Here is a 19,606-nt window from a genome sequence, read left to right on the forward strand (position 1 = left end):
TCGACTTCAGGAGGAAGACGACGACTCCACAACCGCTGAGAGTTCTGGGAGAGGATGTGGACATGGTGGAGGAGTACAAGTACCTGGTGTCTCCATCGACAGCAGACTGAAGTGGAAGAACATCAACGCTGTGTACAGGAAGGGGAGGAGTCGACTCTTCTTCTTGAGGAAACTTCGATCCTTCAATGTGTAATTGGTAATATTATTGTTTTACTCAATAAGAAAAGCTACAAAAGGTACAGTTCATTCATCATACCTAATGTAAGACACGTGACATCGACACCCGTCAATACGGTTACATCATGACCTTCACATGTCCACTAGTAAAACGTCACCTGCCCTGTACTGTTCATGATCACAAAAACGCGAAATTATCAGTAATTGGTTTAGTTTCTACATCAAACACCTTTAATACTTTATGTCAGTCATATATTTAATAACATGTTTACCTTCATTTAATACACAGTTCTCAAATATCTTCTTAAAGGTTAAAAAACATACAGGCAGTAAATATGCAACCCACGTTGGGGTCCTTCAGCGGTGCATGGTGGAACATGTGTTGAATAATTTATTCTAGAAGAAGCTTCGCAGTTCCTTTGACGTTGTAGTTTGCCGGACCTGAGCGTTACTGTTCGCACTACCCTGGATACGCCGTCTGGAAGCCAAAAGACATCCGGAGACACATCTTTAAGCTGTTCAACGTTTCAGGGAGTCCGTTTCACCAGACGCAGTCGTTATATTAGATTTAGTTGGCCTGTTAGCCAAGCTTCAAAATGTTGCGTGTAGCAAGATGCGTTTCAAGGACTCTCCCGACAAGCAACTGTACAAGAAATGTGTCCTCTTTGGTTAAAAAGGTGAGTTACAAACCTACTCGTATGAGTCATTGTACCTACGCTAGCATTGACCATAGTTCTAACATTTGACAAGCACTTGGCTAGCTTAGCATGCTAACAGTGTTAGCTTGAGGTCAGCTTACTTAACGATGATCGTGACTAACGTTACTAAGATATAATTTGTAATTAGCTTCATATAAGCGGCCTGTGTAGTTCAACTGGTGTAATATACATAATATTAAGAGGTGTAAACAACGCTACCACCGTCCATCCATCGCTACACACGATGCGTGAGTTCACCGTCACAGTGCTGGCTGATACCGGCTGTTTCACTGGATGTGCTACCTGTCACCTAGCCATCTGCTCACACCTGATGCAATAACTTACATGGTTCTGAATGATAACTGTGTTCGTCGCTCATTCTCCACATTTAAGTAAGCATGTGTGTTGAATGAAAGCGTCTCGCTGTTTCCAAGAGGTGACCAGTGACCTTCAATGACCACCATGAGTCCTGTTAAGCGAGCAAGCATCTGCGAACCAGTTATATGAAGTCCAATTATAACAACGCTACTGTTTTCAATTCAAAAAGGGGGCTCGAACGTTGAAATATTATTATAAATATTTAATAAAAACATGTGTTTTATTGGTTAGTTAAGGCTCCACTGAATTTCTGTTCAGGATGACCCCGACAGTCTTATCTCAAATCTCATATGATTTTTACAGTTTGAGAAAAATAAAATCCACGATTTTTTTAAATTATCAGAATCAGAAGCGTTTATTTTGCCAGAGTATGTTGCACATACTAGACATTTTACGTGGTGGATGGTGTATAGCATTAATCAATCAGCACATATAGTTCAAGTATGAGGAAATAATGAATACCACTGTCATTTGAGCTGACTTTCCCTTTCAATTTTCTCACGGTTCAGTAACGTCACATGAAATTGGACTTGGACATAGTAGGGACCTTCCTTCACTGGAATCCATTGAAATCTCTTCTAACCTCTTAAGGTATGAACGGTTGAAACTGTAACGTTGTAACTTTTCTTTCTGTACACAGACATGTTGGATGGGCGGCTTCCAACCAGATGCTCTCAGAGCTCTGTCCAGGAGGGACTATGCGTGAGTACCAGCACCTGATCTCTTTGAGGGTTGAATCATCAATTCTAGTTTCTCACAGGTACTCAGTTGTTGGAGTACAATTTTAAATTCAAAGTATAAAAATATCCTAAGAAGTATGAAACTTAATAATAACTTTATTTATATAGCACCTTTAAAAACGGAGTTCACAAAGTGCTTTGACAGTCAAAGCAGCAATAATAACAACCGAAAGCTTGGATACGTTCAAAATAAACTAAGAAATTAATGTTAAGACATTCTAGTAATATCATATAATACTATTCTATAATTCTGATAATAATACAATATTTGTAATTCAAATAATATTTATAATTAAAGCTGCAAGCAACAATGAAAGGGCCCTTCGCCTTAGCACGCAGAGGGTAGATAACGTGCCCTTAAAGATGAGAGTAATGATCGGACGAAATGTTGGCAACATCGACCTTTATCGAAGAACTTAATCCCAACCATGGTGTGCGTTTAGGGTCTCTATGGAACCCTAACCCACGCCTGGGCACAATCCTTGCAGAACTACAAAAACAATAGGTTCCTCGCACCCTCCTTTCTTACTTGTGCCTGAACAGTGTCTTAAAGGCCTCGTGTGTATGATTTAGTGGCGTGTTGCAGATTGCAACCAACTAAATCCCCCTCTACTCACCCCTCCCTCTACAAGCACTTTGGGAACTATGATGACCTTCAGGTAGGGGCTACAACTAGGAGCTACTCTTATAATATGCTTTTCTACATGACTAGATAATTGTTTTTAATATATAATAACAGGATTATAATTTATATTTAAAAATAGTGCAGGGCAAGTTAACACGTTAATTAATTAACGCAGACAATGTTTTCGCGCCTTCACGTTTTTTTTAAAATTATTAAACGGACATTTTTAACATAAGAACCGGGCAGCGAGCGGTGAACAGCTGTGTTTGTGTGGCGTCACTTCCTGCTGCTGCTTGTGTGAACACCGGCTGAATATCTATGATCAGAATCATTATAACTGTGTTATAACAGCTACGGTGTGAAGGGAATACTGCTGTTAAAAATAACCTGATTTTTTTTTTTAAAGTGTTTACAAACCAAATGTTATTGCACTTTTGTTCATACAGCAGTACTTTTAAAATAAAAGTGCGCAATACACTACTTTTGAATTAATTATTGAACTTTGCGCATAACAATGCGATTAATCGCAAAAAAATCATGCGATTAAAAACATTGTAATTGCTGCCCAGCACCACTTAAAATATATCGAAATATTGTTTCTAGAGCAGCAACAGTAATGTTTAAAACAGCAAAGTCACTATAAAGTCATTTATAGCTCACTGGAAACAAATGCAAGATGTTAATGAAATAAATGACACGTGTGAATCATTATCAGTCATTCCTCCTGTCCTCTGTCCTTCTGTCTGCTTTGTCTCAGCCAGCAGAGACCTTGGAGAGAGCCCATTGAACTCGGTTCCACTCTTGTTTACATGTTCATGCTTGTTTATGTATTGATCGATGTACAGAAATAGGTGTAGTTGCCGTCAACTTAAGTAATCTTCACTGAACCTGGTTTGCTTCACCACAGCAGCCTCTCTGCTCGCCGTGTGTGTGTTTCTGTGTTGTCTGTGTGCAGTTGCAGGAGCACAGCAAATGCTTGCTGCTGCATCAGACATCAAAACATTAAATACACCAGTTACGTCGGGGCTTATCATCACTCAGTTAAATTAGCACCGGGGCATGCTTACTACCGGCTTTCGGAATGCATCCCTACATTCAGGCAACATAAAACACAGATGGCTCTTGCCACAGTCCGTGTGCTAATGAGCTGCTGTAGGAACCAGGCGGTGCAAGAAGACCCTCTCCCTGTGTAGATGTAACGCAAATACTACTATGCTTAGTTTCAGTTCATTATACACTGATTAAAACATAGTCATGAATGTTATATTCCGATGCTGCCAATTCTACCCCCTAAATGGTCCACACCGTTCCTTAAACAAACCCTCATAATTGTGTATGTCTCCACTGTTGTAGGTCAGAGGCCATCAAGGGCGCAGTCATTGGAATTGATCTTGGAACCACTAACTCGTGTGTTGCCGTCATGGAGGGCAAACAGGCCAAGGTGAGGATGAACTAGCGCATCACATGTCTGTTGTAGGTAGCACAGTATGTCAACATGTGCGTTCAATGTGTCTTAAATGTTTATAGGTCCGTATACTCCATCAGCAGTGCTCGTGAGATGTGTTGTGGAAACGGCTTCTCTCTAAATTTGATCAAACGTCCTTGGTTTGACCTTCAGTGTGGTTCACAATCTCTGCCTTTCACATGTAGCTTTATGTCTGATTAGTGGCGACATCCATGTGTAACCATGTGATACAGGAAGGGCTCCAGTTGATCGTGGTATATTCATGATAACCGTTTCCTGAATAGTAGTCAGGGTTTACTGGAAGGAGAAGAACCTCTGCAAATAGAAGAGATGTCATACTTAATACTGACTGGTGAAGAAAGGCTTTCTGATAGAGGTGTAATACTTTAACGTTGCCGTAAAATGAGTTCATATTTGCTCAGACACACAATTTGCGAAAGCTGTTTCACCAGACTAATGCAGTTCTCTTAGAACAGCATTTGGGACAATAAGAATTGGCATTTTTATCATGATTACTGATTTCTTGGGTCTTGCATAGAGATTGTTCCCATACCATTTACTTCCTGATGATTGGGAATTTCTTTGAGTCTTCCTATAAATATTTGTAAGTGTCTACAAACATGAGAGCTATTGCTCAGCATATTTCAGCTCCTCAGAGTATACGATGAGAGCAGAGCATCCTTCCATAACTGTAACCCAGATGTCGGGCAATAGTTAGAGAGGCCGCTTGGACTGAACAAGGCTGTGGGATGAGGAATGAGGAATGAACAAGGCAGTGGTTCCATCAGTCACTGCAGAAGACAGTCTGAAGGTTTTCTTTTGGCCTCTCAGGTGTTGGAGAATGCAGAGGGAGCCAGAACGACTCCTTCTGTCGTCGCTTTCACAGCAGATGGGGAGCGTCTGGTGGGCATGCCCGCTAAACGCCAGTCTGTCACCAACCCTCAGAACACGCTGTATGCCACCAAGAGACTGATTGGACGGCGCTATGACGATGCCGAGGTCCAGAAAGACTTGTAAGTTCCCTGTAGGTGTGGATGTAAGAATCTCAATTGATTCTCAGCTTCCAAAAATCGTTTTTTTTTTTCGTACTACATATGCTAGATATTGCATTAGGATATCAACATGAATATTTGAGTGTGAAAGAACAAAAAGCAGCTGTTTGCATCACGTGCACTGACTGCACCGCATGACACGAGTCGCACATCACTTGCATTAAGTGAAAATGAAAAGTAACGTGCCGTCAAACTGAACATGAATAATTCAACAGCAACCGTCATGATAGCAGAGAGGTCCGTTACATTCAGAAAAACTGTATTACAAAAAGATCTGAAAAGCACAGCTATTTTCTTTTTTGTTTGAATTCTCTAACGAGCGGAATTGTTTTTTTTTTCTTTTTTCTTTCAAATGTCAATATTTATTGCCTCATGATGCACACATGTCTTCCACGTAGGTGTGTGTTGGTTCTAAAATGACAAATCTCACGAGTAAATACATGATTTATATAATAAATGAACCATCAACATCAGATACATCTGTATAAATAACCTGTATAGTTAACAAAGACGCAGGTAAATATGAGTCAATCTATGGTTTAAACACACGTATACTGCCATCTAGTGGTAGAAAGGGTGAACACGTTTACGCTGCGTCTCCTTTTACAGTCTGTGCTCTGCGCTCACTCAAACAACAACTCCGCACACGGAAAAATGACTTTGATTCAACTATGTTACGAACTGCATTGCATTAAACAATGAACAATTAATGGGAAACGTTGATTCTTGCTGTGTGCATGGATAATGCATGTTAAACTGCATGTAGTCCACCAATGTTTCTAACACACTCCTCGGCACAGGTGTATTCATTTATATTCATTTATTTTTCTCTTAATGTTACCCTGGTATGTGCTTGCGTCACAGACCGGCGGCTCGTTATTTGGCTTTGGTTCTCTCATATTTACGTTGTTGACGGGTATGAATAGAAACGGAGCGCTGCGTCACTCGGGACCAGCTGGAAAACGTGAGTAGAATCATCAATCTCAGTGAAATGTGTTTTCTTTACGCTAACAGAAAGAACGTCCCCTTCAAGATTGCTCGTGCATCTAACGGTGATGCTTGGCTGGAGGTCAATGGGAAAATGTACTCTCCCAGCCAGATTGGAGCCTTCGTCCTGATGAAGATGAAGGAGACTGCAGGTATGACTGAAACTGAATAGATCTTTACGTCAGCCATATGTGACCGTTGGTTTTGTTCATTGTTTGGCATTTGTGTTGCAGAGAACTATCTGGGAACCAAAGTGAAGAATGCTGTGGTCACTGTACCAGCTTACTTTAACGACTCTCAGAGACAGGTACGCACACGCTTCACTCTGATGGCACATGTGTATCCATTCTGAGTAGACTCTGTGTGATTGACACGATTTATATGAGCACAGCAGTCAGACAAGAACAACAGCTTCAAGGTGTCTCCACTAAAGTCACCCCTCCACCATGAGATGCATTTGAAAGGAACTCTAGTTGAGCACTCTGTGCTGTTATTGGGTTTCTGATGTATTCTTTCAAAATAAAATAGGAGTATAACGGACATTTCCATTCAAATCATGGAGCAGGATGGTCAAAGCATGCGAAGGCATTGCTACTCTCATTGAGTACTTCGTATGTGTTGTGGAATAATGCAAATGCAACCATGTCCCACTTCTGTCTCAAGCCAAGGTGCCACTTAACGTAGAGATGTAGCTGGAGCTCCAAATAGGGAAACATGCAGTCACTCACAGCTGGCATGACATTTGTGTATTGTGTTTATTTGTACACACGAGTAAACTACAATGCATCAACAAATCGTCCCAGTTGATATGATCTGTTCTTAAATGCAGCTTCTGAGTGTCTCTCTCGTGTTAGCCTCTGTAACCCCGGTGCTAGTTTGGAGGGTACTGAATAGAGGCAAGCGCCTGCATGAGATGTTTGTTAGGGAATAAGCCTGGTCTTGGCTCATTCTTGTTCAGTTCGACATTCCTTTTCTAGAAGTGTGGAGAAAACATTTGCTGAGCAGCAACAACACTCCCAAATGTGTGGTTTCTTTAGGCTACCAAAGACGCCGGTCAGATCTCCGGTCTGAACGTCCTGCGTGTCATCAACGAGCCCACAGCCGCTGCTCTGGCCTACGGCCTGGAGAAAACCCAGGATAAAATGTAAGCAGAGGCCGTTCACCACAGAAAGAGACGGCATGACAAGTTTGCATTGGGAACACTGAAATTGCTTGTTCAGGTTTGGTTGTGTGACTTGCGTCTGCTTCCAGTATTGCTGTGTATGATCTGGGTGGAGGCACGTTTGATATCTCAGTCCTGGAGATACAGAAGGGAGTTTTTGAGGTGAAGTCCACCAACGGCGACACTTTCCTGGGGGGGGAGGACTTCGACCAGCACCTCCTCCAACACATTGTGAAGGAGTTCAGGAAAGAGGTAATAGTTTAGATTTCTACTGTTTTCACCTGAAGTTCAGTCTGTGTTTTAAGGACTTCGTGTGTGTTTTGTCTCTTCAGTCCGGTGTAGATCTGATGAAGGACAACATGGGCCTTCAGCGGGTCCGAGAGGCGGCTGAGAAGGCAAAGTGTGAGCTGTCCTCTTCACTGCAGGTACACAGATGAGGACCATCATCACTGACAACGTTTAAATGCACTCTAATATTCTGAAGGCAGTAAAGTAAACCATCAAAAATTCTGAATGATATTCAAATGATTGATTATAAGATGCCTAGAGGTAGTGTAAACGGGTTATCGTTTATCTCTAATATCTGTTCATGTTGCTCTGAAAACATCTCGCACATTACATGAACACATCAGGATTACCGTAGCCCAATCCTCTTCACTGAACAGAGCCTGAACGCATCATCATGGAAGTGAACCTTCATTCGTTAGTTCTTAGCATGTGTAAGATCAAGAAGACGCCAATAGGAGCATTCAGTATTTGTTAATCAACAGGAAACTAAATTGACGACCTTTATATTCATGTACTGTACAAGACGCCGTCGCTATTCGTTTTGATAGACTGTTTCAGAATACGCTCCAGCTATTTTGAATGCTTTTCAACTTACAGTATTGTAGAAGTTAAATGACTGGAGCATAGTATAAAATGGCTTATTTGAGGCCCGCTCCAGGGAGCGTTGCTTCTTGACGAAGGCGGCTTCAGCTACTGTCCCTGTGAGCGTTTGAGGAGACGACACAAGGTAGCCGGAGGACCGTGAGATCATTAACACTCGCTACATTTTTGCTGCTGTGTCTTGAAGGCTTGTTTTGCTGCAGTTTGTCAGAAGCTTCAAAAGGTTTTCAATGAGAGAATCATTTTTCCCGTCATGATGTCAATGTGCACGAAGCAGAACTCGGGCAGCCAGCCGGAGGCAGACGAGGAGTAGCATGTTGATTCTCTCTTTCAGACCGACATCAACCTTCCCTACCTGACAATGGATGCCGCTGGTCCCAAACATCTCAACATGAAGCTCACCCGCTCTCAATTTGAAAACATTGTGGCTGACTTGATCCGACGCACTGTGGCTCCCTGTCAGAAGGCCATGCAGGACGCCGAGGTGTCCAAGGCAGACATCGGGGAGGTGCTGCTGGTTGGAGGCATGAGCCGTATGCCCAAGGTACTCGTCACAGTATGACCTCTGACACCACACGGACGCACAAAGATATTTCAGTGAAGTTTATTTGACACCAATCCCAGTAGGACTGCCGCGATAAGTTGACGTGAAAAATGCATCGACATCATTAATATCCTCCACGGAGCTCAAGCCTCAACACGAGCTCAGCAGGTGAGTTGTGAGTGGATGAGCGTGGAGGAAGACTGGGTGGCGTTCAGATGCGCTGCTGTGACACAGAGCCTTGTGACTGTTTGTGCTGCCTTTGTTTTGAATGGGTAAGTGGTTAGATATGGGAGCTTATTCTGATGCTTCATTACAAAACCTTCTGTTCGGCTTCAGGGGTAGCATATTTAGCTTGTGCTGCATTATACAATGACAATATACACTTTGTCACAATGAACCGAAGTGAAATGTTTGAATTGATCTTTTTTTGAGGACGATGTACAGTTTAGATTACTCGACTAATCGGTAGAATAGTTGATAAATAGATTGAAAGTTATTATGGGCAGATGTAAATCCACTGTGGTCCTTGATGCAAAGATGAAGGTGACATTATACTGCCAACAAACCAACACAATCCCCAAAATGGAAACCTGATTCCAGGGTTTTGTGGCAGGAGGTAGCCAGTTAGAATGATCATCGTTGCTGTTCTAGTGTAACGTGAGGCGTTTGTCTCTGCAGGTTCAGCAAACCGTTCAGGATCTGTTCGGCCGCGCTCCCAGCAAGTCCGTCAACCCCGACGAGGCCGTCGCCATAGGAGCAGCCATCCAGGGTGGTGTTTTGGCTGGTGATGTCACTGATGTGCTGCTGTTGGATGTGACACCGTTGTCTCTGGGTATTGAGACCCTCGGCGGAGTCTTCACCAAACTCATCAACAGGAACACCACAATTCCCACCAAGAAGAGCCAGGTACTGGAGGCAGCTGTGCAGGCTGTCGGAATGAACCTGTTGCCTCTGATCTGTGTTTTACAGTCGCTCTATCTGCTCTCCTCCAGGTGTTCTCCACAGCAGCTGATGGACAGACTCAGGTAGAGATCAAGGTGTGTCAGGGAGAAAGAGAGATGGCAGCAGACAACAAGGTGCTGGGTCAGTTCACCCTGGTGGGACTCCCCCCCGCTCCCCGCGGTGTTCCACAGGTTGAGGTCACTTTCGACATTGACGCCAACGGCATCGTCCACGTCTCGGCCAAGGACAAGGGAACGGGTCGAGAACAGCAGAGTCAGTGTCATTCATTAACAGCATTCTGTGGATATTATTTCTGAACATAGTCTTCAGTAAGAATAAATGAATTCTCAATGCTAATGGAGCAGTAACCACTGAGGACTAATCACTTATGTCTTTCCAATGGTCAATAATATTGGCAACAAAATGTTGCTTCAGTTAACCCACACTGAATATTTGGCTTTGTGTATTCATCAAACAGCGTTTTGGGAGCTTGGCTCCTTGTGTCTTTGTTTTAAACAGCAGATATAAATGTCAAACTGCTGCGTGTTGAGGGTCTAAACATGTTGTCTCTGCACTCTGCTCAGTTGTGATCCAGTCATCAGGAGGTCTCAGTAAAGATGACATCGAGAACATGGTCAAAAATGCTGAAAAGTACGCAGAGGAGGACAGGAGGAGAAAGGTAAAGACTGGAAAACAGAGAAGTGGATGAACAAGACAATGAGGATGTATTTTAAGGAGGTTCACAGCGTTTCTACACACAGCTCCAGATTCCAGCTGTGGTCTGTAGTTTGATGTCATCCGACATGTCTTCAATCCGTCTACTTATAGTGTCATTTGACAGAGGTCTAGTTTTTTTTATTTTTCTTCAGGCAAAGGCCCAAAAGTGGGTTGAGAATCACTGATGGAGACCGTTGAGCAGTTGCAAGCGTCTGGATTGTCACATCTACTGATTAATACCATGCTGTCCCAAAAAAAGGGTGCGATAAAGAAACTGCATTTCTTGATTTCCAAACAAAGAAGCTGGCTCACTTTTTCCAGACTATTTGCTGGTGCTGATGACGAGTCCTACAACTATTTGTATTGCTGTGTCGTTAATGAAGTAGGTCGGTAGCATCCAAATTCATACCGTAGGGCAAGTTGATACAGAGTACTGTACTTTCTATACCTCTCTGGCATGTCTTGAACACTCTCAGGTATCACACTCACGCACATTTTCTCAGTTGGTCACACCAGGCTACCAGTGGGAAACTTAGTCTGGATCCCTGCGACATATTGTCATTCACTGATCTATCTAATGCTGTTGTCTCCTTATACGCCTCATTTTATTGTGCACAGGACCGAGTGGAGGCTGTTAACATGGCTGAGGGCATCGTCCATGACACAGAATCCAAGATGGAGGAGTTCAAGGACCAGCTTCCAGCTGATGAGGTTAAACTTAAATCTTTATTTTTTTGTGAAGGGGGAGGGGTTAGATCAAAGCGCATGTATCCCAACAGATACCTCCCAGCCCGAGATGCACTACTATTATGTCATATTTTTCAATATTTCCTTTGGGTGTTCAGTAGCACAGTTGTATGTGCAATTTGCCCGAGTAATGCAGTTAAAAGTACAGGAACAGCCGTTTCTAGGAGAAACTAACATATTCCGTGACCCCGGTAACATTTACCAGCCAGCACTACTTCTTGGGGATCGTGGTACATGTGTGAGGCAAAAGGAGGTGATGAGTGGAATTAAGGTTCTACTCATTTTGTGCTTTGTTTTTAGATAGTTTTCGTGGCGCTGATTTGTGCTTTGGAGAGTATTCTACTAGATGTATTGTGCGTGCGTGTGTGTTGGGTATGTCTTCATGTTGGCAGAGTGAAGGGGAGAGAGGTTGTCAGGCTTTCTCCACCAGAACTCTTTAACTGGTGTGTATCTGGTGTTTTGTGTGAAGTGTGCTCTGTAAAACTCCTTTTAAACATTATTTTCCTTGTTTAGTGTACTTGCAAATTCTTCGAATGAAAGTTACTTTTTTGTGCTGGTGGACGTAGAGAAGATGTTTTAGTTTTCATAAGTCTGCACAGGGTGGTCTGTAAGTCTTGTTCCCATACTTCTGCAGGGATGGATATTGTTAGGGTGGACATGGAAATGATCTTGTTTATTTCTGGTAGTGATGTTGAACTGGCCTGAGGTAAGTGGGCGAGGATCTTAGTTAAATGATTCGATTGGTAGATTCATCCAACGTTGGTTGTCCTCTGGTAATATCATAGGTCTTCAACCCACTCCTCAACACAGCTGCGTGTTGGACTGCCACATCCCAGCTGTTCTGTCTGAGTGGGAGACTGGTAGAGTTCGACCAGTTGATGGTGTAATCTGAGTTTGTGTTTATGAAGTGGATGGCTTTGAGTAATGAAGACACAGTATTCTGTAGATCAAGTAGAACTGCATCGAGGCTGATCATACAGTGCATGTTTTAGTTTGGATTCCTGTGATTCTGTTTATTGGATGCTGTGAATAAAGATGGAGAGTGGGCATCCTTGCCTTGTACCCCTGTGCAGAGTGAAGCGTTGCGATCGTAATCCATTTCTAATAAATTCACAATCCTAACTCGTTGGATAAATGATTCACCAAGCCATTGTTTTAAAACATTCCCAATTTACTTGATCAATGAAACTATGGCTGTTTGTGAGATGTGCAGTGGATTAAGTTCAATTGTTAAATGGGTTATTAGATGTGTCTTCCTCTTAATGTCTTAGTCTGAGTAGATTTTGTGATGTGTTTTATTAAAAGACCGATTTATAGCAGGGTTCATGATGATGGGAAGTTTGAATTGTTGCTTAATTTCAGATGTTAATCTATTGTAAACGGGGGTTAGTGTGGTGGTAGTGTTATTATTCCAGGGAAGGAAGGAAGCCCACTCTTTTTCAAGATAGTTATCCAAGTAGTGCTCATTGAATAAAGATGTATTAAATCGCCATGTGCGGGATGGTTTGGGAGAATAGTTAATGTTCTAGGTGAGGGAGATGGGAGCGTAATAGTAAAAGGTGTCTGAGATTTGCTAAATAATGTGGTTACTGGAACCTGTTAACGGCGGGCCGTCGGAGTGGTAACTGTACATCTGTGTTATGTACACAACTGTTATGTATAGGTAGGCACTGATGTGACATCTCTTTGGAAAGCTAAGATTCTTGTCATTCCATTTCAAGATACAATCGCAACAGCAGGTACAATCAACGCCTGTCAGACCACCAACACACAAACAAACATTCACACAATCGAGACAACTCACCGATGAAGCTTCATAGACATCCACCCCTCGATAATATTCCAATAAAAACAGTCTTGTTACATTGCCAAAGGTCCAGGCGATCCAGTCCAGTAAAATATTTCGTCCAAAACACATTATTACGTCCATAAATACCCACGGACTGATGTTGCATCATTTCAAATTAGCCGGCAGATATGCCAAACTATCTATGTATTTTCGAAAGTAACTTCAGTTTGCATGTAAACACTGACGCTCTCTGGATCTCTAAATGGCGGCTGCACTCTGACCTTTAGATTGACACCTCATTTGACCCAATAGGAGCTTCCATGATCTGTCCACAGCCTACAATAGCCAGCGTTGAAGGACAGTGCCTGCCCCTCTTGTTTCATGTAAAGCTCGAGCCGATTGCAGCCGATCGTTCTGATGACTGACACTTCGTATCGCCAATGAAATTTCAAAAATAACGATATACAGCTTCAGGGGTTAGATTTACAGCCACAACACGGGACGTCACTGTTGAAACCGCGAGTCAGGTCGCTGTGTCCGTGCGCCAAATTCAAAGTGTGGTTTTTGAGAGTTTAAGAGAATTTAGGAAAGTGACTAATGGTGACATGAATACACATTTCTACACAGCCTATGTATGTTACTATGGTTACCATGGGTCCCCAAATGTCCTTTTTTGGAAAACGCCAAGACATAGCCGTAGTAAAACACGTGTAAAATGTTCATTTTCTGTGGTATTGTCAATTTGAACATGGACTAGGTAAGGCTTCCATTGTGTTTTCCAGCTATTAGGTCCCAGCTATAGTCATCTGCAGGCATCTGTTTGAAGTATAAGGTTTTTATTTCCGCCTGAATATTTTTTTGCAGTGTGTTCAAACTTCTATTACTCAATGCTTTTTGGGGGAAAAACTTCAGAGTGTTACCTTTCAAAAGAGACCAAAACCATGCATGTACTCCAAATGGTTCAAGAACGGCTTTCAATTGACTTTGGGTATGCCGTGGATAGGCGTTTTAGGCTTATTTTGCTGGAGTGGTTACAGGTTCAAAAGAAGTCGATATGAGGAGTGATGAACTGGTGAGAAGAATGAAAATCGTGTTATATTTAGACGAAAATCACTCATGAACTGTTGAAGGGTTACTGTGCTTTAGCAGTTACGGATGCTGTTTGAATGGTTAGACTGTCTGCTGATGGCTTCATGATTGTGTTTTAATCTTCTCTGGTGATTTGGAGAGTCAGACAGACGGGGAGAGATGTAAAACAAGAGTTGAAGAAAGGATGAGATCCCTCTTTGCCTGGAGTTGAAATGGGGATAGACGGTTTGATTGAATTGTGGCGTTCTTGATTTTGGTAGTCTGATTTGGATGTAACGTACTTTCCGGGCTATAGGCCGCACCCGCGAATTTTTAAAAGAATACGGAATTTTTCCACAGATAAGCCGCACCGGGCTATAAGCCACAGGTGTCCCCGTTGAACGACTAGATGCTTTTAACAGTACTAAAGTTGTCTTCTCTGAACATCATAACATGAACGACTCGCTAGCTTCTAAGCTAATTTTAACATTACCTCCAATGGGGAAATGCTAACCGCGATTAGCATTAGCGAGTATAATATATCGTCGTAGTCTAAATCTCATCTCTTCTACAGTAAAGGACCATTGTACGAGTGGTCGAGGCCGCTCTTGGCAAGATGAGAAAAAAAGCATCTTGTTGTACAAACATCGTTGTATCGTGTTTAGGGGGCGTTACCTATGCCAATAATCAATGTTTAGGGGGCGTTACCTATGCCAATAATCAATGTTTAGGGGGCGTTACCTATGCCAATAATCAATGTTTAGGGGGCGTTACCTATGCCAATAATTAATCGGCCACACACACCTAAAAAGTATGATCGAGTGGGAATCGTCATTCAGCACAGCTGATTTGAATAACAACTGTTGCATCTGGAGTTGACTTCTCGTTTTTCTGTTAACTGAATGTTGCTGCATGAGGCCTCATCATCTAGTGGTCTGACAGTGACTGTGGTGCAGGAGGTAACCTCAAACTGGAGATGAGGGTTGAATCCTGCCATTCTTATTATTAACGTTGTTGTTGGTGGTGATCCAGCACATTGTATTGCTTATGTCTTTAACACATGGCCCAGCTGTATTCATTCATGTTTCCTCTCTGATCTGTCCACCCCCAGTGCACCAAGCTGAAGGAGGAGATCTCCAAGGTCAGGGACCTTCTAGCCAACAAGGACTCCGAAACAGGAGAGAACATCAAACAGGCGGCCAGCACCCTGCAGCAGGCCTCACTAAAACTCTTTGAAATTGCCTACAAGAAGGTAGGAACATGACTGTTAAAGAGAACGATGTGCCAGCGTCCGTAACATTTTATTCTGTAGGACCGTCATTTAACAGGATGTTCTTCCGATTAAACAATTCATCTTTTGGTCTATAAAATCATGAACAATACCTAAAGTGATAATATCCAATTGTTTGAGTCAGACCAAGACTCGCATACCACAGAGAAAGGCAGCTAATCCTCACATTTAAACTGAAACTAGGGACTGAGTGGCACTTTTGCATTACTCAACACTAACAAATTAATTTCTTCCTGCAGATGGCGGCAGAGCGGGACGGTGGCAGCGGCGGCGGCGGCGGCGGCGGCGGCGGCGGCAGCTCATCAGAGGGAGAGAAGAAAGAAGGCCAGCAGTAGACCTTTGCACTGTCACTGGGTTGCCATCACATGGGAGTGTCTGGCTCGGCGGTGGACTGGGTGGGGAGGCTGGCAGTGACGACCATAATATATTATTCTACTGTGTTTTGGCAGTACAATTCTTCAGTCAAAAGATGTATCGATGTATGCTCCTCCATGTCCTATGCTATCCTGTCAGTAATTTAATTGTCTCAAACAATGTAATGTATGATTATTTTTACAAAGCTGTTCATTTGCATTCTGAGGTAGTAAAGGTTCTTTTGTTGTGTCTAAGACATCATGTAGGCTTCATGTTATTTGGCTCCATCATCTGAAGGTTGTACAGAGGACGGCCCTGCTTCGTCTACACATTGGAGCGTGATCACACATTGGAGCGTGATCGCACTAATTATAGCAATTTAGTGGTGATGGTGAGATGGCGCTTCATTGCGCTACTGCTCCATCAAGTGGACAATACATGTAAAACAGGCAGTGATTATAGTGACACCATGGAGTTGAATAAATGAATGATGTTTGTGATGCTCGAATAGTTTGCGAACAAACGCGCAATATAGTCCCAAGTCCACAACATGTGAGGGATCCATTGCGTTTCGCTGCTCCTTATATCTCCATTCACACGGCAAACCCGTGAACCTTTTCCTGACTCGGTGGTACGGCCGGCTCGCGAGCCTCGATACGCGCTTCACACAAATCTTCCTGGATGCCTCGACACGGAAGAACATCACTACTGTTTTGTTTTAATAGTGCATTAACATGAACTTGGAGGTGGGAAGTTCAACAGATCTAATGTCTGTGTGTTAGGATGAGGTTGAGCTTTTTATTTAATGAATGGAAGTCCTAGATCTGTAAGGACGTCCATCTACGTTCTTTGCATTCTTTTATAGCATTCATCTTAAACAGCTGAGTTCGGAGTCTGTGGAAATATTGCAGACTGCAGTTAACGGGTAAATCTGGATGTTTGCATTGCGCGATGGAGGATGAGGCCTTCTCGTTTCCGACAGTTAACCGGATGAAGAGTTGGGATGCAACAAACCGTCATTCCCCTCCAGTAGGAGCTGTTGCTGCCATAAACTGCTGAGTAATGTGATTGTTGCTCCATGCCTCTGCCTGATGAGTGCGCTACATGTGAAAGAAGCAACGAGGCAGGGAGGAGGCACTACCAAATTGAACGTTTTTCTTTTTTCTTTTATTTTACTGAAGTGAAAATTGACTGTCAAGATCATGGTTTTTGTCTTTTCAAATAAAATCTGAAATGTGACCCCGGTTGGATAATAGTTGGTAGAATCAGAGCATGCTGTAGTTTTTCATTCTTAACATAATATGGTAACACTTTAAAATAACTACACACTATGGAGCATTAGTTAAGTATGAGTAAACACTTAATTCATCATTTATAAAGCATTGTTCCTACATTCATAATTCATTAGTATGCAGTTCATAACTGTTATAAATGTTTTATTCTTCATTAATAAGCTGGTCTATTGTGTTTTCATACTTTATAAATGATGGATTCCCCATTTGTAAATGAAGTATTATACAAACCAATTACTAAGGAGTTGTAGATGATTAATAAGATCATTTATAAAGTGTTAGTAAATGATTAATAACTTATTTAGATGTACATTATTCATGCATTTATATATATAATGATTTAGATATGCACTAATGGTTAGGGACTGTGTTAATATATGCTTTATAAATGCGTATTAATTCTGCAATTCATGATTAATTCATGATTTATTAAGGTGCCGGTAGTTACTACTCGTCAGTGTAGTGTTTTGTGTGACCTCATCTAAAATGAGGACTATTTATGCCTTATAAACACTATTAAGTATTTTGTATGACCTCATCTAAAGTGAGGACTATTTATGCCTTATAAACACTATTAAGTATTTTGTGTGAGCTCATCTAAAGTGAGGACTATTTATGCCTTATAAAGCATTTATAAATGACATTGAAAGCCCGTCAGTGCCTCAAAACCCATAACTTTTCAACAGAAAAGGTAAATAGACGCAACACAAAGTGATCAAAAACATATCAATATTTATTGCAAGATGCAAACAATATACTGTTAAATACAAACCTCTCAGCCATTCATTCATGTCAGAAACAAACAAACAAAGAGATTCTCCTTCAGGAGAACATGGCTGGATACAAAACATTTTTTCAATGTACGACTGGAGCTAACCAGGAGCTTTGCATATCAGTTTACATTTACTGATTTAATTATTCATTTCATACCAAACATAAAGTGAAACAGGTTATAGGTTTAATCACTTCTATCATGAATTAAAACAGTTTATATGTTTAATGGTCATGCTTTGAATCAAAACGGTTACAGGTTATAATCGTGATACTTTTATGCTTTCATACCTTTCTACGATCTTTCAACAATATATAAATGGATGAATAATGTACATCTAAATACGTTATTAATCATTTACTTACACTTTATAAATTATCTTATTAATCATCTACAACTCCTTAATAATTGGTTTGTAATATATATAATACTTCATTTACAAATGGGGAATCCATCATTTATAAAGTATGAAAACACAATAATGAAACACATAATAGACGAGCTTATGAATGAAGAAGAAAACATTTATAACTGTAGTTATGAAAAGCATACTAATGAGTGTTAACGTAGGAACAATGCTTTATAAATGATGAATTAAGTGTTTACTCATACTTAACTAATGCTTCATAGTGTGTAGTTATTATAAAGTTGTACCTAGAATACAGTGGTGGGCCGTGCGTTTTATACCTGGGCCTTCAGTGCTGTCCTACTACAGTTGAACTATCTCCTAATAAGCTCATTATGACGCCACAGCTACGGTTATTATTTGTTTCTATTGGTGTAACATCACGTATTCATATTAAACCGTTCGGTACGAGGCTGACGAACCGAACAATATGTTTGAATAATACTCGTGCATTTGGAAGATGCAGAAGCTTAAATTGTGGGAAATATAATGTTTTCGGTGGACTTTGCTCAAACTGGCAACCCACATGACGTAACAGACAGCTGTCTGACACTCCGACCCCGGAAGAAAAACATTCTACACGCGACGCTAAACTAGCTTAGCGGAAAACAATAGCATCAAACACGCTACACCCGCCCCACAGCGCTTAGCTGTTCCCGAGGGATGGCGAGATGAAGCTTCATGAAGCGTTGAAGCTTTCCATCCAATTGGTTCACTCATGGGCTGAAGCTTCATGGTGCTTCATTTGCTCTACTGCGCCATCAAGTGGACAATAACTGTAAAACAGGCAGAGTGATTAATGACGCCATGGCTTTGGTGTGTGAAGCATTCAATTGAATAAATGAATGAATGATGTTTGTGATGCGTGATTCATAACTTATGAACTTATTCATATGGTGTCTGTCTTTATGATACAATGGCGGGGTGGAAAGGGAAAGTGGAAACAAATTGGGGAGAGGGTTGTGATGTGAGAAGTTAAAAAAAAAATTTCGGATCGTCATATACCAAATTCTACTTCTGCATTTAACCCATCCATAGCTTATTGGGAGCAGTGAGCAGTTAGGGGGGTTCAGTTTATTGCTCAGGGACACTTCAGCACAGGACATGTAGAAGCCAAGCCTTGAACCGCCGACGTTGCAGTTACTGGACAACCCTCTCTACCCATTGAGCCACGGACAAATGTGCTTGTGTTCATTGGTTTGTGACTCTCCTTATGTTACTAGGGACAACATGTAACACGTAAAACATTTTATTCAATTTTATTTAAAAATAACAACTTTTCAGGTGGTTTCTTTTTTTTTTTGATGAAGCAGATGAAGCTGGGGCACAGAGAATAGTTTGCAAACAAACACGCAATAAAGTCAGAAGTACACAAAATGTGAGGGTCCATTGCATTTCGCTGCCCCTTATATTTCGAATCATACGCCAAACCCGTGAACCATTTCCTGAATCAGTCATGTGGTACGGCTGGCTCGCGAGGCTTCGAACGTCACCACATACGTCACCAACACA

General features: G+C 41.7%; 1 protein-coding gene across 1 annotated transcript; it reads left to right on the top strand.

The window, feature by feature from the left end:
• The first annotated feature begins 542 nt into the window (after window positions 1–542).
• hspa9 (heat shock protein 9) lies at window positions 543–16,863 on the top strand. Its single transcript, XM_079268198.1, has 16 exons — window positions 543–854; window positions 1,894–1,955; window positions 3,972–4,059; window positions 4,915–5,096; window positions 6,150–6,274; window positions 6,356–6,429; window positions 7,160–7,266; window positions 7,374–7,536; window positions 7,617–7,709; window positions 8,507–8,716; window positions 9,395–9,622; window positions 9,709–9,931; window positions 10,243–10,337; window positions 10,994–11,086; window positions 15,091–15,231; window positions 15,510–16,863. The coding sequence occupies exons 1-16, from the start codon at window positions 774–776 to the stop codon at window positions 15,603–15,605; spliced, it is 2,061 nt and encodes a 686-aa protein (XP_079124324.1). The 5' UTR covers window positions 543–773; the 3' UTR covers window positions 15,606–16,863.
• Window positions 16,864–19,606: the final 2,743 nt, after the last annotated feature.

Source organism: Melanostigma gelatinosum (assembly GCF_949748355.1).
Source record: "Melanostigma gelatinosum genome assembly, chromosome: 5".
In the NCBI taxonomy this organism is placed as follows: domain Eukaryota; kingdom Metazoa; phylum Chordata; class Actinopteri; order Perciformes; family Zoarcidae; genus Melanostigma; species Melanostigma gelatinosum.